The sequence below is a fragment of the Oratosquilla oratoria genome, chromosome 12 (genome assembly GCF_046742065.1).
Source record: "Oratosquilla oratoria isolate Oo_2021 chromosome 12, ASM4674206v1, whole genome shotgun sequence".
NCBI lineage: Eukaryota > Metazoa > Arthropoda > Malacostraca > Stomatopoda > Squillidae > Oratosquilla > Oratosquilla oratoria.
Window position 1 is genome coordinate 63,448,846 of NC_134788.1, and position 20,272 is coordinate 63,469,117.

A 20,272-nucleotide genomic window follows, 5' to 3' on the forward strand; every position below is an offset into this window, starting at 1 on the left:
TAGACATAGGAAAAATATATTGAAATAGAAAATTGATATTGAAAATAAAAGTAGAAAATAGAAATAGCAGATAAAAATAAAACATATAGTGTGGTGACTTGGCGCTGGTCAAAACCAGACTGGCCGTCACACAACCGAGTTAGGCCTGTATATTGGCCGAAGTTAGCAGGACGTCTCTGTTGTATTATTGCTTTGCATAACATTCTTATTACCATTGCTATTCCATTACTATTGCGCATGTCGGCGTTCATGCCTATGTTGACTGATCTTACATAATAATAAACAGAGTGTACGAGCTTCCCACGCGTATCATTCACCCGACATGGTGGCAGCGGGTGGTTTTTCGACTATTTACGCAATTAATAGTCGAATACCGAGAAACCACGTCTCGTAAGACACGCTATAAACTTCAGTGAACATCCTCAATTGGGAAAATCACGAAGAACTATAGCCGTTGTGGACAGAAAACCGTGTGAAAATCGTGCCAGACTGCCGAGTTCGGAGCAAGTGCGAGCGAGTGGTTTTCAGACTATTTCAGTCCTGTTTAATCGAATACCGAGAAACCACGTCTCGAGAGATACGCTATAAACTTCAATGAACATCCTCAATTGGGAAAATCACGAAGAAAAACTACCATAGTGGACTAGAAGTGCGTGTGTAACTTGTACCAGACTACCGAGTTCGGTGAAGGAGCGTGCCCTTCCCTCAGTGTTACATAAGTTTCCCCTCTTGCTTACGTAAACGCCCACGACGGACGATCGCAAATCGTTTATATCGGTACTGCTGACAATGTTACGCTACCCTAGGCTATTCGTGAACAGTGTAATTCAGTGTAATTATTCCCTACTGGCGACGGTAAACGACGTATCTTCTCAAATAAACCTCCGAAAACGTTGTGGTTGTGCACTGGCGTTTGACAACGCAGACGACATCCATAGCAGTGACAGTGGAAGGATAGTATACAATGTCGGCATATCAGATTCCAGCACCCCCACCCATGTCTTTGAAAGGAGACGTGGTGGAGAACTGGAAGGTTTTTGAAAACTCGTGGCACTACTACACAATTGCCACTGATCTGAACTTAAAATTGAAGAACGCCGATGGATCAGATAACACTGAGGGAATGAATAAAGTGGCTGCCACTCTATGTACTGTCATGGGAACCGAGTGCCAAAAAGTTATGAATTCTCTTCCTACGCTGACAGAGCAAGACAAGAAGAATCCTGCTAGAATACTCGCCGAGCTGCAGAAGCAGTTCATACCCCAGCGGAATGTTTTGTATGAACGGTTTCTCTTCTACTCAGCCACTCAGAGGAGCAACGAATCCGTAGACGAGTATGTGCTCCGTCTTCGTCAGCTCAGTGAATCCTGTGAGTTTGCAAACTTGAAAGACTCTCTCCTTCGTGACGGAATTGTCGTAGGTACAACGGATGAAGCAGGGAGAGAACGACTACTCCGTGAACGGCCTGTCCCAGACCTCAACAAAGTGATCGAAAGCCTCAGAGCAGCAGAAATCTCCAGAACACATAAGCAAGTAATTACAGGTAAAGTGCAAGCTGCAGTTGAGTACACAAACAAGCGGAAAGGTGCCAGTACATCTTCAACGAGGAAACTTGTGCACCAAAGACACCTCAATGAAGATGTATGGAAACCACCGAAACCGAAACAGACAGGAAAGAAGAGAGGTGAATCTCCTTTCAAAGCGTCTGGGTTTAGCCCACCTAGGTGTAGATGGTGTGGGAACACAGATGGACATTACAGAAAAAACTGCCCAGCCAGAAATTCCAAATGTCACATATGCGCACGTGTCGGCCATTATGCTTCGGCTTGCCTAAAGTCAAAACCTATTCACGAAATAGATGAGTATGATTGCGATGAACTTGTAGACAATTCTTTTATGTTAGGGGAAGTCAAATCTGCTAGTGAGAATTTTTGGTCAGTTGATGTGACAATAGATAGGAAAGTGACTAACTTTAAACTTGATTGTGGATCCAAAGTGACAATTGTTAGTGACAAAACACCTTGGCTTAAGGAGTGTAACCTCACAAAAGCAGATAGTGACTTCCGAGGACCAGGGGAAGTCAATCTCAATCACCTTATTAAAGGGAAAATTGTAGATGCTGTACTTGAATTAGGTGGTAGGAGACATATAGAAAATGTGTATGTTATGACAGGTCAGAGTAATAATCTTTTGTCGAAATCAGCTATAGGAGCTCTGAAACTCCTTAAACCTGCTAAAGAGGTGTACAACATAGACAAGGCAGTGAACTTCAAGGAAGAATTTCCCAAGCTCTTCAACGGACTGGGGTTACTCAAATCTACATACAGAATTTCTTTGCACGAAGATGCTACTCCTCATTGCCTGTATACCCCAAGACGGGTACCCCATCCTCTGCTACCAAAAGTAAAGAAGAAACTACAGTCCATGGTCCACCAAAAAGTCATTTCCCCTGTAACTGTACCTACAGAGTGGTGCTCAGGGATGGTTAACGTTGTTAAACCCAATGGTGATGTGAGAATTTGTGTGGATCTGACACCTCTCAATAAAGCCGTGAAGAGGGAAGTACACCCTATGGCCAGTGTAGACGAGAATCTTGCCAAGTTAAGAGGTAGTAAAGTTTTTACGAAACTTGATGCCAACTCTGGATTCTGGCAGATACCACTTGATGAAGAATCAAGTTTGCTGACAACCTTTGTGACTCCATTTGGGCGCTATTGCTTCAATCGTTTGCCTTTCGGCATTAGCTCCGCCCCAGAAATCTTCCAAAGGACCATGTCTACCACACTGGAAGGTTTAGAAGGAGTTGTTTGCCACATGGATGATATCCTCATCCATGGGCCCACACAGGAGATTCATGACAATCGAGTTCGAGAAGTGTTACGTCGACTACAGGGAGCAGGAATCACCCTAAACGACAAATGCGAGTTTTCAAAAGGACACATGAAATTCCTGGGCCACATCATTTCAGAGAAAGGCATTGAAGCAGATCCAGGAAAAACCAAAGCTGTCCAAGATTTCCCAAGACCCAGGAATGTAACTGAACTGCAAAGGTTCAACGGTATGGTAAATCAGCTTGCCAAGTTCATTCCTGACCTAGCCAATGTAAATGAACCACTTCGCCAGCTTCTAAGGAAGAGTCAACAATGGTTCTGGGACCAACCACAAGAAACTGCATTTCAAACAATCAAACAGAAACTTGTGTCCACAGAGATCCTAGCCCATTACGACCCAAACAAGGAATGCATTGTTGCTGCAGATGCTTGTCAAGACGGCCTTGGCGCCGTTCTTATACAAATGGATGACACAGGGCACCGTCGTCCTATTGCTTATGCTTCAAGATCACTCAGTGACGCTGAGAAGAGGTATGCAGTTATTGAAAAAGAGGCTTTAGCAGCTACTTGGGCTTGTGAAAAGTTTAAGGACTACGTTTTAGGAACAGTCTTCAAGCTTGAAACAGATCACCGCCCTTTAGTGCCTTTGCTCTCAAGTACTGATTTGTCCAAACTTCCATCTAGAATTCTTCGCTTCCGTCTTCGACTAGCAAGATATTCACCAGAAGTGACATATGTACAAGGCGTTCATCAGAAAACAGCTGATGCTCTATCGCGAGCTCCTACAAGTCTTCCTACAAAAGCTGATCTAGAGCTTATAGAAGAAATGGAAGAAAGTCAAGAAGGTAATTTTAAAGTTATCCCAGCTACAGAACGACGCCTGGGAGAGATCAAAGCAGCTCAACAAGCAGATGCCATCTGCAAACAAGTACAAGCTTATTGTCTAGATGGGTGGCCTTCAATAATGCCTTCTCAGCCACTCTTGAAACCATACTGGGAGAAGAAACAGCATTTGACAGTCAACCAAGGACTACTAATGTTTAACAACCGCATTGTTGTTCCAACCTCCCTACAGCTGGATATTCTCAATGCTTTACATGAAGGTCATTTAGGAATTACTAAGTGCCAAGGAAGAGCAAGTTACTCAGTTTGGTGGCCTCTCATCACAAAGCAGATAGAATCTATGGTTAACAAGTGCCATATTTGTGCTAAGCTACGACCTGAACCAAAGGAATCTCTCTTACCGATGTCCTTTCCAGACAAACCTTGGAGCCGAATCGGTACAGATCTTTTTGAATTAGAGGGTAAGTCATACATCATTGCAGTTGATTATTCCAGTAGATGGTTTGAGTTCAGAGAACTGAAGAATACCACAACTATTGCAGTCACAACAGCTCTTGCAGATATTTTCTCCATACATGGAATTCCTGAAACTGTTGTATCCGATAATGGACCTCAGTACTCCAGCCAGGAGTTCAAAGAATTTGCCAAGTGTTGGGGGTTTACCCATGTTACCTCATCACCCCTACACCCACAAGCAAATGGGGAGGCAGAACGGGCAGTCCAGACAGCTAAAAACATCCTTAAAAAGAACGCTAACCCTTATTTAGGACTACTTGCCTATCGTTCAGCTCCACTTAGAAATGGTTTGACCCCAAGTGAAATACTGATGAGTAGAAAAATAAGAACAAAATTGCCAGTACTCCCTGATACGTTGAGACCAAAGGGATATAACCAAGATGACCTACTAGAAAAAGAGGAACTCTATAGAGAGAAATACTCTAAGAACTACAACAACCACCATCGTATCCAGACATTGCCAGCTCTTCAAGCAGGCGATAAGGTATACATACGAGACCAAGAACGTTATGGAGAAGTAACACTTCTGATGCAGGTTCCACAATAAGAAGAAACCGACACTCTCTCATACACACAGGTGAACACAGTAAATTGCCTAACACTGAACCCAAAGAAGGGACTCCCACCCTGCTCGGTTCTTCTGATAATTCCATCCATGTCAGTGATATCCCTAAAGGTGCATCTACTTCTGTTGTTTGTCCTAGCACTAAACCTAGTGTACCTAGCCCATCACAAATTGAAGTTAGAAGGTCCGGCAGAGTGCCTAAACCCAATGTACAACCAGAAATGGTTTACTAATAGTGTATGTTATGTATCACAAATAATAGTATCTAAATTTGTACTTAATTCTAAAGGTTTACTCTAGTTGATATCTCATCACTATGCTTTCTTTTGCAGCCCTTTGGGAAATTACTAACTGTTACTTACTGATAAGTTTATTTTGAGATTTTGTAAACTTGAGGGGGGATGTTGTATTATTGCTTTGCATAACATTCTTATTACCATTGCTATTCCATTACTATTGCGCATGTCGGCGTTCATGCCTATGTTGACTGATCTTACATAATAATAAACAGAGTGTACGAGCTTCCCACGCGTAACCCGACAGTCTCAACTATCCCCAGCCAGCAGCCAATCAGAAACTCGTAAAAGCTCTCCGGGGACCCTTCTGACCCGTCAGCCTCCTTTGAAAGGACGGCGCCTTGCCGAGACAGTCAGTTCTCCAGCAAGTCGGCTCGGGCACGACATCTCCAGGCTTCAAGTGGCCCTCCCTTCACTCCCAGCCCACGACGACACTCGTAGGCTCTCACCCGGCCGGACCTTCTAGCCCTGTATTATACATTTAATTCATGTATACATTACATCCTCTGTGGCTTGGTTTCATTTCCCTGGCTTGTCCGGCCGTACATCCACAATAGAATTAAAAATAGAAACTTGAAATCAGACAATAGAAATGATAATAAAAAAAATAGTAACATAAAAGCATACATATACGAGTATATTCGAAAAGCTTTTTCCCCCTTATAAGGGAGGCAGCAAAAAAAAAAAAAAAAAAAAAAAAAAAATTCAACCCTATCACACTTCACTCCTGTCCACCTTAGGAAATACAAAATATGATATATAGAAATAATAGATATAAAATATAAAACAGAACAGAAAATATGAATAGAGAAGATGTATCTAAAAAACACCTCCACCTTGTTTGTTTATATATGACGTCATAGCCCGTCAAGCATTGAGTTGCACTCCTTCAGCTATTGAGGGAGCTTGCTTTCGTGGCTGTGATTTAAACAGGTTAAACAAGTGTGTCTTCTTGAATTCGTAAGTGCAGCGATTTGGGGGTAAGATAGCTTAGTGCATGCTTAGTACGTTCGCATTTGCCCCTCTTCTATTCTCATTTGGCATTCTCATGATTGAGTAAGGATAGGTACGGGCAAAATTTTTTTTAACTCTTAAATTCTTGTTGCATATGAAAGACCATTTCATTAGAAACAAAATACTTAACTTTTTTAAATAGTTTGAAAAATAAGGGAGATACGATTTTTTGAATTATTTTTTTAACCCGAATTTTTGGCTAGACCAGGGGTTCCCAAACTTTTCAGCTCATCGACCCCCTAGTAAAGTTTAAAATTTTCTATAGACACCCAAACTAATAATTCACGAATTATATCAGTTTCTTATTATTATTGATGTTATTGTTATTAATGCTATTATTATTATTATTATTATTACCATTATCATTATCATAGTTATTAGTGTTATTATTATTATTATCATTATTATTATCATTATTATTATTATTTTAGTTATCAATAGTGTTATTATCATCATTATGATTGTCATAATTTTTGTTGTTGTTATATTGTTTTAATTCTTTACTGTAGTTCTTGTTTGGTCTCATAAATCACTTATGGTAATTGTAAGTACCATAGTCACAGTTTTCATGTTTGTGGATTTTACTTATTCTACTTGTTTATTTTCTATTTATTTATTTATTTTTTATTTTGATCCATTACAAAAGGGCCAAATGGCACCATTCATCAAGACGACGGTGATCCAATAATAATACAGATACTTTCTCATATGCATGAACAAAGACTGCCTTTTGACCCCATAGTAATTTACTGACCCCTTTCGACCCCCTAGCAATCTATTGACCCCCTTTTGACCCCTTGGATGGTCTCATCGAACCCTACGGGTCGATATTGACCACTTTGGGGAACCCCTGGGCTAGACTATACTATACTATAACAAAAGGTTAGAATTAAGGGTGGTAATTTGTAAAGTTTTTGGTAAAGAAGTTCACATAAACTCTAAACCATTGGTCCAATTTTATTGAAATTTGGAATACTTGGGTTTTATGAGTCAACAAATCACCAGAGTATGTCAAAAATAATGTGGAATATCTTCATTATACCACATTTGCCTTTTCATGGTAGGTACAGGCACAAAAAAATAAAAAATAAAATAGAATAAATTAATATTGCACATGAAAGACAATTTAATCAGAAACGAAATACTTTTTAGAACTTTTAAATAACTTGAAAAATAAGGGAGATACGATTTTTCTAATTCGTTTTTTTTTTTTAACCTCAAATTTTTTGCTAGACTTTACCATAACAGAAGGGTGGTAATTTGTAAAGATTTTGGTAAAGAAATGCACATAAACTCTAAACCACTGGTCCAATTTTATTGAAATTATGAATACTTGGGCCTTATGGGTCACCATCATCATATCTTGTCGCACAAGAACCGTGTCCATATGGGCAGTTTCATTTGCTTCCCTAAGGTCTTGGTCGGAGCAATGGGGACTCAATGGACATTCCCGGAGGACGTGGACCATCGTCTGTACTTCGCCACAGGGACATTGGGGGCAATTGGTGTATCCCCATTTGTGTTGATATTCTCTCGTTTTGCCCACCTTGGCTCTTCCTCAGTTTAAGGTAACCCAGTCCTTTCTGGTTAGGTTTGCTCCTGGGGGCAAGGTCTCGTTTGGGCATGGTATGGCCTCGTTTTGGCCCAGATTGTCATATTCCTGCCAACATTCTAGTCTATGGGCCACAGCTTGGGTTGGATCCAGTCCCTCCACCGTCATGAAGCTTTGGCGGGACTTAAGTCTCTGTCCAACCTGAAGGTGACCGTATAGTGGATGCCTGGGATCATTTTGTTGTTTATATTTTTCTATTTTGGTAATTATTTCGTGCCGAATGTGGGGTGGTGGAATCCTTGCCAGTCTGTAGATAGTATGTAGGGGCGCTGGTTTTAGGGTACCTGTAATTATTCGACACGACCTGTTCAGTTCTGGATCTATTTTGTGTGCATGGCATGACCTGGCCCATACTGGTGCGCAATATTCTGCAGTGAAATAACACAGTGCCAAAGCTGTTTGTCGCAGGGTGTTTGGGTCTGTTCCCCAGCTGGTGGTGGCAAGTTTGCTGAGGAGGTTGTTTCTGTTTGAGATTTTTCCAATCAACTTGTTGATATGCTCTTTGTAAGAGAGAGTCCTGTGGAGAGTAACACCTAAATAGACAGGGTGTGGGTGGTATGCCAGATCAGTGTTGTCAACAAATTACATGAGCATGTCAAAAACAATGTGGAACATCTCCATCATACCAAGGTTGCCTTTTCATGGCAAGTATTAAGTTGTCAATTTAGAGATTATCATCAGTGCAATCCAAACCCCTAGCCCAATTCAATTGATATGCAACTTGGCATGTGAAGGTTTTATGGGTCAACAAATCATCTGAGCATGTCAGAAACAAAGTAGGACCTTCCTTTTATATTATGCTTAGTAACACCTTTCATGTTGCCATGGCAGCTATTGTCAGTTTAGAGATAATTGTCTAAAATCCAAACCCCTGGCCCAATTGACTTGCAACTTGACATATGAAAGTTTTATGGGTCAACCTGAGCATGTCAAAAACAATGTAGGACCTTCCTTTTATACAATTCTTACTAACACCTATCTTATAACATGTTCCATCAATGTAATGTATGTGCACTGTAATGTATATGCAGCTAAGAGAACTGTACTATCACATTTAAAAGTGCATATATAGGTGCCTTAGCCCTTACCCTTAGATTGCCTCTCAGTACACTAACCAGTCAGTACTGCAACTATCCTAAGACCTAACTTAAATTTACATTGAAATTGGTGAATTATTTTCTACACCAATTACTGAAATAGAAAAATGAATTAAGTCTTTTTACTTTCAAAGGAGTTATTTTGTTTAATCATGTTATTTACAATCATGATAATCTGAATAAACAGCCTTATTTCAACAGCTCATGTCTATCATCATCATGAAACCCATATTATTAAGAGTTATTTAATATACTTGCTATCATAGCCATAGCTGGCTATGTAATAGACATAGCATAGCCTGTCCAACATCTTAAAATTCATACCATTACAATGTAAGTATTATTTGTGAACAACACCCTCTATGACTACTACGCGAAGTATCTCCATTATATCGTGTGTTAACAAACATGACTTGAGTATCAGAGAACATGCCTACATGTTATGCATTAAGGCACAGCTGTCGCATTACCAACAATCTTACAGTTGCTCATTTCCGGGAGAAAATTGGCTAAAAAATAGGAATATTACATTAAAATATTCATATATAGGTGCTTTATTTTTAGATTTTACTCAGAAAACTAATTTGCAATGGCTACGGTAATAGCCAAATTTGCATTTAATTTTTTTTTATTTCTAACTGGGCACACACTTGCAGAACAAGAAGACAATTTGATAATCCTGTGCATGTTCTGAATGCTACAAGCATTCAAACTAATGCATACCCATTCAAACGGGCTGCAAAAGATGGCGGTGTAAACATTACATTCGCAATGGTAGTGCTGTTCACAGGTTCACACATACCTAGTAAAGGTAGTGTGGATATTTATGAAAATGTTTGCCAGTCTCACAGCCTCAATTACCTATACCATTGGCTACCTCGTATCATTCTGATGTATTCTGAACCACAGATATAAGCACTGCAAACTCATAGTAATGTCAGTAGCTGTTAGAAAAAAAAAGAGAGATGGTAGAACATCTTTATATTTACCAAGGGGCTAGAATAGATTAGGCCAGGTCTCACATATGCAATTCTTACCTCTATTATTGGCTAGCTCTTATCATTGAGTATTTTGTACCCCATTTATGAGTAGTGCAAATTGATAGTTATTTTGGCAGCAGTTTTTAGAAATTTGAGACAAGCAAACACTTCTGTATGTTATGAAGATGTTTGCTGTTCTCACAGCTGCAATTTTGACCAATATGATCACTGGCTAGCTCTTATTATTCTGAGTATTATGTGCCCCATGTGTAAGTACCTCAAATTAAAATCAACGTTGGTAGTGATTTAGAAAATAAATGAGACTGGCAAGACTCTTATTTATCAACATACAAAAACCCACATCTCCTTTCCCAGCTTCACCTTCATCCACATCAGCCTTTACCATATTTCTTGAAATTATTTGTTGGGAGCAATCCAGTCTCTCCTTCAAGATGCTTAGCAGCATGGAAACAGTTACCTTGGTTTTCCTCATAGTATGCCACAAGCCAGTAAGGTGTAGGGGAGTGGTGAGCTGTGGGAGGATGCTCAGCATCATCAGAGAGGTTGGAACAGTAATCATTCTGTCAGCTACATTGTTTGATTGAATGATCTCAGCAATTAGGTTGTCATCTATAAGATGTAGGGAATTTATTATCTTGTATGGTTTTGGCAGCATTATCAGGTGTAAATGTCACATAGAATTGATTAGAAAGTCACCATTGTATTTGAGAAGGATAGGGAGAACTGTTGCGAAAGGCTTGAGACCAGAGTGGATAGCATAGTGAGATAAAGTTGTGTATATATTGATTATCTGAAGGATGCCAGTACAGGACTCAGCAGATGACCTGCAGGGTCTTCTAGCATGAAACAGTGGCAGGGTGAGTACAAGCTCCAGCCTGCCCATATGTAGCAACACCATTATGACCAGAGAGTGACAACTCAAGGGCTTGGTCAACCACCCATTGAGGACCAGAGGATTTTTAAAGTGTATCCATATAGATATTTTGTGATATAACTGGCTCCAGGAGCCGAGGGCAGCCATTTACTGGAACTACGAAGGGAGTAAGAACTGGCCATCATGAATGGGGTATCTTGTCCCCATGGAAGTCTCTTATTTTAAAAAGTTGTTCCTCATGATTCGAAAGTTTGCTCATAACAGAGCTAATACCTCCCCCCCACAACTAATCTCAACCCATACACCCATCCATCCAGCCCAGGATGACCTCATAAGGTGGCCCTTATAGTGGGCAGCACCTTTGGCCCATATGGGCAGCCTAGTTCCCTCAACTGCGACCTAGCCTGGGTAGTCCTCTACCCGTAAGTAAGGAAGAGCTGGGGCTGAAGCCCCTACAGCCTTCTTAACCAGGTCATTGGGATGTGCAAGCCCCCCCCACACACACACCCACACACCTGCACCCACACCCACCCACTGCCACCATGACAAAGTGGTTCCCATTGCAGGGGGACAACTAGGTGAATGCAAAACTAATGAAAGGGTGTTGGATAGGTGCTGACTGCCACCTCCCTAATAGGAGAAAAAAAGGCCTATCTGTATGTACTATGGCCAGCACTTACAAGTACATTGGTTGAAAAGTGGCTCATGTTGGAGTTGATCTGGCAACTGTGTTTACATTGTAGTAAAACAGTATGAATGCATACACCATTACAATGACAAGTCATTTCCACTCTGTGAAATTGACATGATGTGTGTGTATAGATATGACCAAATAGATAATTGGTGACCAGTAGTAATAGCAGTCGAGTGGTGATTGGTGGCAAGTAGTATGGACACATAAATTGGCACCTTCTTGAGGCTAGGCATGCAAAGCAGTATTTTGCCATGGAAGCGGCATGGGGCTGGGACACTGGAGACAGAGTGAGATGTGTGTCACTAACCACCACTTGACTGCTGTTAGTATTGGTCACTTAATATCTATTTGGTCAGAGCAATATCATATCTATACACACACAGAAGAAAAAGGCTTTGTTGTCATTTTCAAGGTGTAACAATACGTTTTCGTGTGACCAGTAATGTATCCAGTCCAGTTCTTGGAAATCATAGTTTTAGCACAGAATGGAGGGTAGCAATAATGAAAAAAGAATCAATGAACCAACCAAGACTAGAGCTGAGTTGCCATTAGCGGTGATCCCTATGAAAACATGTTTAGATTTTACTCCAAGGACAAGTTAGATGTACGACTGATTTATTCTCGGGATTTAGGAGGGAAGGGGGAGCAATGGATAAAACTATGGACACGGATAGTGATATTAGAATTAGCAGAGCAATAAGGAATTGAGACATCAACAACTTGGCAGAAGAATTGATTGATTTAAAATTAGACCATAAAGCTTTACAATTATGAACAACTAATGAGGTGATAGTAAGAAAATTAAACAATGTAAAAAGTGAACTGATTGCAATTAAAAGAGAAAATGAAAGAAAGGAAAATGAGGTTATAAATAGAAACAGAGAACTGAAGAAAGAGATAAAAGAACAATTACAAGCAGTAACTGAAAAGATGGAAGAATCAATCAAAGAGACTGATCTGAATAATAAGAAATAAGTGGAAACAGGAACCTGAAAATAAAAAACTCATTCAAAGAAATAGTACTGCAGCAGGTAGAAGAGAATACAAAGGAAACAGTGATCAAGGTGATCAAAGAAAAGGAAAACTGGGTGAGAGACATACATACAGTACATACACATACCAAGGCTTTTTCCCCCTTACAAGGGAGGTAGTCAAAAAGGGAAAGGCATAAAATCATTCCCACCCATTTCATCCCTGAATACACTCCACACCCCTCCCACCCTCCCTCTTATCTGAGCACCTCCTGGATGACGGGTCATCCCTGCACCTTGCCCACTGCCCTGGGTCAGAAGCAGTGTCGCAAGACACAGCACATCCACAGCAAGGCCTCTTCATTAAATCGGCGACCCCCTCTCCGTCCCCCCCCCTTGCATAAAAGGAGAGGACGGGGAGAAATCCCTTCAGGCTGTGTCAACTTTAGCTCACACATACTACCTCACCCCCCACCCCCCTGCCCATTCCTCCTCATGCAATCACAACATCATCCATATACAACCATTCTCCATTCACCCCTGTTCTCTGTCCTCTCCCGTCCTTCCTCAACAGACATTCCCCTCTTCCCCTAAGCCCCCTTCACCCCATCCATCCACCTCATCCTAGGATGTCCCCTCATGTTCACTCCCTCCACATCTGCCTTCCATACCTCTTTTACAAGTCTTTCTTCACTCATTCTTTCCATGTGTCCAAACCATCCTAATATTCTTTCATCAACCCTATCTCCCAGCTCCTTTTCCACCCCTGTTCTCCTCCTCACCTCCTCATTTCTCGCTCAATCTAGGCTAGTAACCCCCACCATACTTCTCAGACACCTCATCTCAAACACATTCAAACTCCTTCTCTCTTCTTCTCTTATGTTCCATGTTTCTGCCCCATACAGTGCTGTTGGCACAATCACTCCTTCATACAGTCATCCTCCATTTTATATTTTAACCATTAAGTGAACTTACTCTAACATATCATTTCGGTCACTTGATAGACAAAGCTCCCCTGTCCCAGTATGAATGACACCACCTAGGTGTTTCCTCCAACTTATCGAAAAAGCACTGCACTCCAGAGCTCATTCTAGATGTCCATTCTAAACTGTGGTTTGTGTGTCTTAAACGATGTGCCTTGCATCACTTATTTGAGTCAGATGAACTGAATAAACCCTCCTTGAGCTGGTTTAGATTCAGGTCTTGTGAGCCCAAACATGGTATGCTATGAAGTTATATTAGAATACAACTGTTGTGGCCATCTGGGCCATTGCCCACTTCCAAATCTCATGACATGATGAAAAAAGCTAGAGCAAAATTTGAGTCATTGTGGTTGTGGGCGAATGAGTATACATGTAGCTATAGGATGATTTTCACCTCATGTCTAATGAAAAAGTAGAATGAAATATATGAGAGCTCCATATCTATTAGTGTTTCACCCTATTTTATAATAGGTCATGGCATGTATGAATGGTTGGTTTAGGTACAAACTTGAGTATGAAATAGTTTGTGTGCAAAACTTCCACTATCCTATTAGAATATATTGCACACTTTCAGAAATAGATGTCAGTATTATAATTACATTTTTTTTTTTTTTTCAGGATGAGGGTAAATATCCCCAAATCTTTGGAAGGGCTATCTGTAGATTCCCTACTTGTCATACAATGAAAAGGATGAAGTGTGACATCTGTAGCACAATTATATCACTAGTCATCTTAGATATCACATGATGATTCACACTGGAGGGCAACCTTTCCATTGTGACCTGTAAAGTTGTGCCTTTTCACAAAAGGGTTCTCTTACAAAGCATATGATGAGCCACACAGGAAAGAAGCCTTTCCAGTGTAACCTGTGTGATTATGCCTTCTCAGATAAGGGTACTCTCACACAGCATATGATGACCCACACAGGAGAGAAGCCTTTCCATTGTGACCTGTGTGATTCTGCTTTCTCACAGAAGGGTTCTCTCACTAAGCATATGAGGATCCACACAGGAGAGAAGCTTTTCCAGTGTGGCCTGTGTGAATCTGCTTTCTCACAAAAGGGTGCTCTCACAAACCATATGAGAACCCACACAGGAGAGAAGCCTTTCCATTGTGACCTGTGTGGTTCTTTTTTCTCACAAAAGGGTCATCTCACTAAGCATATGAGGACCCACACAGGAGAGAAGCTTTTCCAGTGTGGCCTGTGTGATTCTGCTTTCTCAGATAGGTGTTCTCTCAGAAACCATATGAGGGTCCACACAGGAGAGAAACCTTTCCAGTGTGACCTATGTGATTCTGCTTTCTCACAGAAGGGTTCTCTCATACAGCATATGAGGATCCACACAGGAGAGAAGCCTTTCCAGTGTAGCCTGTGTGATTCTTCTTTCTCACAGAAGAGTAATTTCACAAACCATATGAGGACCCACACAGGAGAGAAGCCTTTCCAGTGTGACCACTGTGATTCTGCTTTCTCACAGAAGGTTTCTCTCACACAGCATATGAGGACCCACACAGGAGAGAAGCCTTTCCAGTGTGACCTGTGTGATTCTGCTTTCTCACAGAAGGGTTCTCTCACTAAGCATATGAGGACCCACACAGGAGAGAAGCCTTTCCAGTGTGACCTGTGTGATTCTGCTTTCTCAGATAGGTGGTCTCTCGGAAGCCATATGAGGGTCCACACAGGAGAGAAACCTTTCAAGTGTGACCTGTGTGATTCTACTTTCTCACATAAGGGTTCTCTAACACAGCATATGAGGACCCACACAGGAGAGAAGCCTTTCCAGTGTGACCTGTGTGATTCTGCTTATACACGGAAGGGATATCTTTCACAGCATATGAGGACCCACAAAGGAGAGGAGCCTTTCTAGTGTGACCTGTGTGTTTCTGCTTTCTCACAAAAGGGCCATCTCACATGGCATATGAGGACCCACACAGGAGAGAAGCCTTTCCAGTGTGACCTTTGTGGTTCTGTTTTCTCATATAAGAGTAATCTCATACAGCATATGAAGAACCACACAGGAGAGAAGCCTTTCTAGTGTGACCTGTGCAGTTCTGCTTTCTCACTAAAGATTAATCTCACAAAGCATATGAGGACCCACAGTAGAGAAGCCTTTCCAGTGTGACCTTGTGATGAAGCTTTCTCACAAAAGAATTACCTCAAATATCACGTGATGATCCACAGGGTTGAGACAATTCCTTTATGATGTGTGATTCTGCTTTCTCATGAAAGGTTATCTCACAAAGCATATGAGGCCCACGCGTGAAAGAAGACTTTCAAATGTGATCTGTGTGGTTCTGGTTTCTCACAAAAGAGTTCTAGAAAGCACACTGAAGAGAAGCCATTGTGATGCTACCTGTGCGATGCAGCTTTCTCAGAAAATAATCCCCTCAAAGAACACATGATCCACACAGGAGAAAAGCCTTTCCAGTATGACCTATGTGAATCCTTGTTTCTTATTAAAGGGTTCTCACACAATATTTGAAGACCCATGCTGATGGGCGGCCTTTCCAGTGTGAGCTGTGCAATTTTGTTTTCTCAGTAAAGGGTTCCCTCATACAGCATATGAGGACCTGCACATGAGAGAAGTCTTTCCACTGTGACCTGTGCAATTTTACTTTCCCACAAAAGAGTTCTCTCTCAATGCATATGACAACCCACACTGGAGAGAAGCCATTCAAAAGCAACCTGTGATTCTACTTTTTCACAAAAGGGTTCTCTTACACATCATATGAGGACCCACACAAGAGACAAGTCTTTCCAATGTGACATGTATGATTCTGCTTTCTCATGTAAGGGGAATCTTGCACACAGTAGAGAAGCTTTTCCAATGTGACATGTGCGAGTCTGCTTTCACACAAAAGGGTTATCTCAGAAAGTATATGATGACCCACAATGGAGAGAAGCCATTCCTGTATGATATAGCTTTCAAAAGAGATCTCTCACAAAGCATATGAGGAGCCACACAGGAAATAAGCCTCTCACGTGCAATGTGTGTGGTGCAACTTTCTCTCAAAAGGGTTCTCTCACAACGCATATGAGGACCCACAATGGAGAGAAGCCATTCCTGTGCGCTGCAACCTTCTCACAAAAGAATCACCTCAAATATCATGTGATCCCCCCACAATTGAAAACTCACAAAATTGGGAGCAAGGACAGAGAGACAGGTCCCCCCCAATGAAAGAAATAATGGTGACACAGAAAGAAATAAGAGAACAAATAAAAAAAATCTTGACATCAGAAAGTCACATACGCCAGATGTAATTGCAAATTGGATATTGAAAGAATGTATAGATGAACTACTGGGTAATGGACAAAATACACAAGATAATTGATTTCTCACTCTAGGAAAAGTACCACAAGATTGGAAAAATGCAAATATTTAACCAATATACAAAGAGACAAGGAAAACCCAACCAACTATAAACCGGTCTACCATACAAGTACTGTAGCAAGAATATGTCAAAAGGTTATCAAAAGTAAATGGGTTATACTTGGGGGATAACAAAATACTAGATCCAAAATAAAAAGGATTTAGAATTGGAAGATCATGTGCCCCTAATTTAATATGCTTTTACTCGAGATTAATAGAAATAATTCAAGAAAGGAATGGAGGGGCAGATTGTGCCTTCTTAGATTTACAAAAGGCATTTGACAAAGTACCACACAAAAAGCTACCAAGAGAAATTGAAACAATAGGTGGAGTATAAGGAAAGTTACTGGAATGGATGAAAGATTTCTTGAATGGAGAAAAATCAAGGTGGTACTCAGAGACAAGAACTCAAATTAGGAAGAAATAATGAGTGGAGTCCCAAAAGGCTCTGTATTGGCTCCAATAATTTTTTCCATACATATAAATGACATAGATGAAGGTATGGAATGTTATATGAACTTCTTTGCAGATGATACAAAACTACTAAAGAGAGTAAGTACAGAAGAAATTACAAATCAATAGAAGAAGGCCTGGACAAAATCTGGAAATGAAGTCAAAAGAGTGAAGTGAATTTCAACATCAAGAAATGTAGTATAATGGAATTTGGAAAAAGCAAAAACAGAATATCAGGGCAATACAAAATTGGTACAAAAGAAATGAAAAAAATCAATTCGGTAAGGGACCTAGGAATAACTATCACCAATGACATGACACCAGACATACATATCAACAAATTAGTTGGAGAAACTTCCAATTTATTAAGATCAATGAAAGTGGCTTTTGACAACATGAATGAAGAAATGGTAAAGAAAATATTAGTTACATTGATAAGACCAAAATTGGAGTATGTTGTGACACTGGACACCTAGTACGAAAAAGAACATGAAAAAATTAGAAAGAGCTCAAAGAGCAACGACAAAGATGGCACCAACACTCTCCAATTTGACATACGAACACAGATTGGAAAAACTCGAACTACCTACCCTGGGACAAAGAAGAGAAAGAGGAGACCTGCTAACCATATACAGAACTATGAAAGGGATGGAAGTCCTTGATAGAGTTGGCATTAAAGTGGGATAGAAGAAAAACCAGAGGACATGAAAAGAAACTTAAAAAGGATAGTTATAGAAGACATCTGAAAAAAGAATAGCTTCCCACACAGAGTGACAGATATCTGAAATAAACTGAATGAAGAAACAGTGCAAAAACTATACAAGAATTTAAGATCAAACTGGATGCTGAAAGATACAAAAGCGGGTCACTATGAGCATAGCTCTCTTCCCATAAAAAACAACTAGGTGAATACAGGACAGTAGCCTTCCTAGTGTGACCTGTGTGATTGTGCTTTCTCACAAAAGAGGTCTCAGTCATCACATAGTGACTCATACTGGAAAGAAGCCATTCCAGTGTGACGGCTGTGTGATGAAAAATATTCCCGGTAAGATTTGTGCATGTGTTTGTGCGCACATTTCACAACTAGCGTACAAAGGAAAAAAGTGTGTGCACAAGGTTTTGAAAATGAAATTATAATATTTTAATTAAAGACACTAATCCTTTAATTTCATGACAATGAATTCAAAACAAAGTAAATGTAAGTGTACAAGTTCATAATATTACACATAGTTTTGAGATCTTTTGTCTGTTCAGCAGTTATACTTTACCAGTACTAGTTCAGTCCAATGAAATAAATCAAGAAGCATGTTATTAGTTTTGTACCCTCAAATTAAAAAAATCTGATTACTTGATAGAATCTCAATGTTTTTTTTTTGTTTCAAATTCCATTTGGAAAAGAAAATCACTAATTTCCTACAGAAATCTACATTTCAAGAATAACAAAAGGAGCAAAGAATATACTGATGAAAAAATAGCTACTACAAGTCATTAAAATAGTAGAGATATCTGGATAATAGAGGAACACTGAAACAATGCAATAATTAAGATAAAAGGAAGCTGTTGGAAAGACCCATCCCAACTTTTACTTTAATTGAAAAGTAAGCAACAGGAAACAAAGCAAGGCAACAACTATGTTCGGTAAATAGTGCACACAGACATGGTTGTATTCTGTAATCTGTAGGTATTTTTAAATTTACAAATGTGAAAAAATATGTATACATATAACAGAATTGCATAGAACTGGTGGATCTTGTCAGATTCAAATGAAGGAAAGGGTGTGAGGGGAAAAAGAACTGCAAGTGAAGAATGGCTGGATGAAATAATGAAAAATGTTCTGCCCATTTACAGGACAGTTTCCCTGAGGATGAGGTACAAGAATGGTCAATGTGATTTTTCATCTGGTAGTGGACATGTTACTGCCCTTTGTCTTAACTATCATGATTTTCTTGCTGATGCTACAGAAATATTTAGTTTGATGTTGCAAGAAAAATTAGATACAAGATTATATAAAATGAAGTTCTGAGACTTGGAAAAGTTGATGGATATTGGAGGAGCATTTCTTGTCTCTAGTGCATACTGTGGGTGAGGATTTAGTCTGATGAATTGAATAAAAAACAAACTTAGACACCGTTTAGGAGAATGTCATTTGGATATGTTTATATAAGTGAAAAGCTACAAATTTTATGGAAATTCAATCAACTTAGATGCGTATAAAGAGTGGATGAATGCTGAAAACAAAAGAGAGGAGAAATAAGAAGTTAGAAGGTAGAGTTAAAGTTGAGAATTGGTACTTGACTTATTTTTATATATACTTAAGAGTTATTTTTAAATTTAGAAAGGTTAAATGTAATTGTTCCTTAGTGTTATATATATATATATATATGTATATGTATAAATATATTCATACTATTAATGTAATGAATATAAAATACATATTAAATATTTCTCTGAGCTCTGTCATTGTCACACAAAGGACTCTTGAAATAGAAAATCAGTGCAAAAATATACATACAGTAGAACCTCACTATTTGTACACAATCCGTTCCAGGAGGCTGTACTAATGGCAAATCATTTTTTCCCATATGATATAATGTAAATTGGATTAATTTGTTCCAGATCCATAGATGATTGTTTATTTAAAACTTTGTGATAATACTTTAAGCATAAAATACATAAAAATTATGAAAAACAATAAATATACAGTACTGTGCATGAAATAAATAAAAACTTAAATGCACATTACCTGTACTGAGGTGAGCTGATGTCATAAGTGGAAGGTGGAGAGGAGGAGGAGGGATGTTGATGGTACTGTTTGGAAGGGGAGTCACCTTCCATATAAACATCAGGTAACATTCCTTCAGGTGTTTTCTCTCTTTCTGGTGTTCTTTCTTTTTTCTGTCTTTTTGCACTAGAGGAATCTTTGGATTATTCCTTTAAAAACCTGTCTAATGTTGTCTCCCTTAGACGACTTTTCAGAATTTTTCTAAAATGGTCAATAACATTGTCATTGAACAAATTAATGCTCCTGTTGACCACAGCAGTGTTTGGATGCCATTTTTCCACCACTCTCTGTGTTTTCTCCCAGTGATAACACAGTTCTTTAATTTCTGCAGCGGAAATGCTTCCCTTACTACTTTCCTCCTCTGAAGA

The 20,272-nt window shown here is 39.7% G+C and overlaps 2 protein-coding genes across 2 annotated transcripts in view; one reads left to right on the forward strand and one right to left on the reverse strand.

Moving 5' to 3' along the window:
- LOC143031926 (uncharacterized) overlaps positions 1–20,272 on the reverse strand; it is a 493,007-nt gene that overhangs the window by 202,491 nt on the left and 270,244 nt on the right. The window lies entirely within an intron of this gene.
- LOC143031906 (uncharacterized) lies at positions 5,159–19,412 on the forward strand. The gene is made up of 2 exons (XM_076196273.1): positions 5,159–6,012; positions 13,917–19,412. The coding sequence occupies exon 2, from the start codon at positions 14,126–14,128 to the stop codon at positions 15,164–15,166; it is 1,041 nt and encodes a 346-aa protein (XP_076052388.1). The 5' UTR covers positions 5,159–6,012; positions 13,917–14,125; the 3' UTR covers positions 15,167–19,412.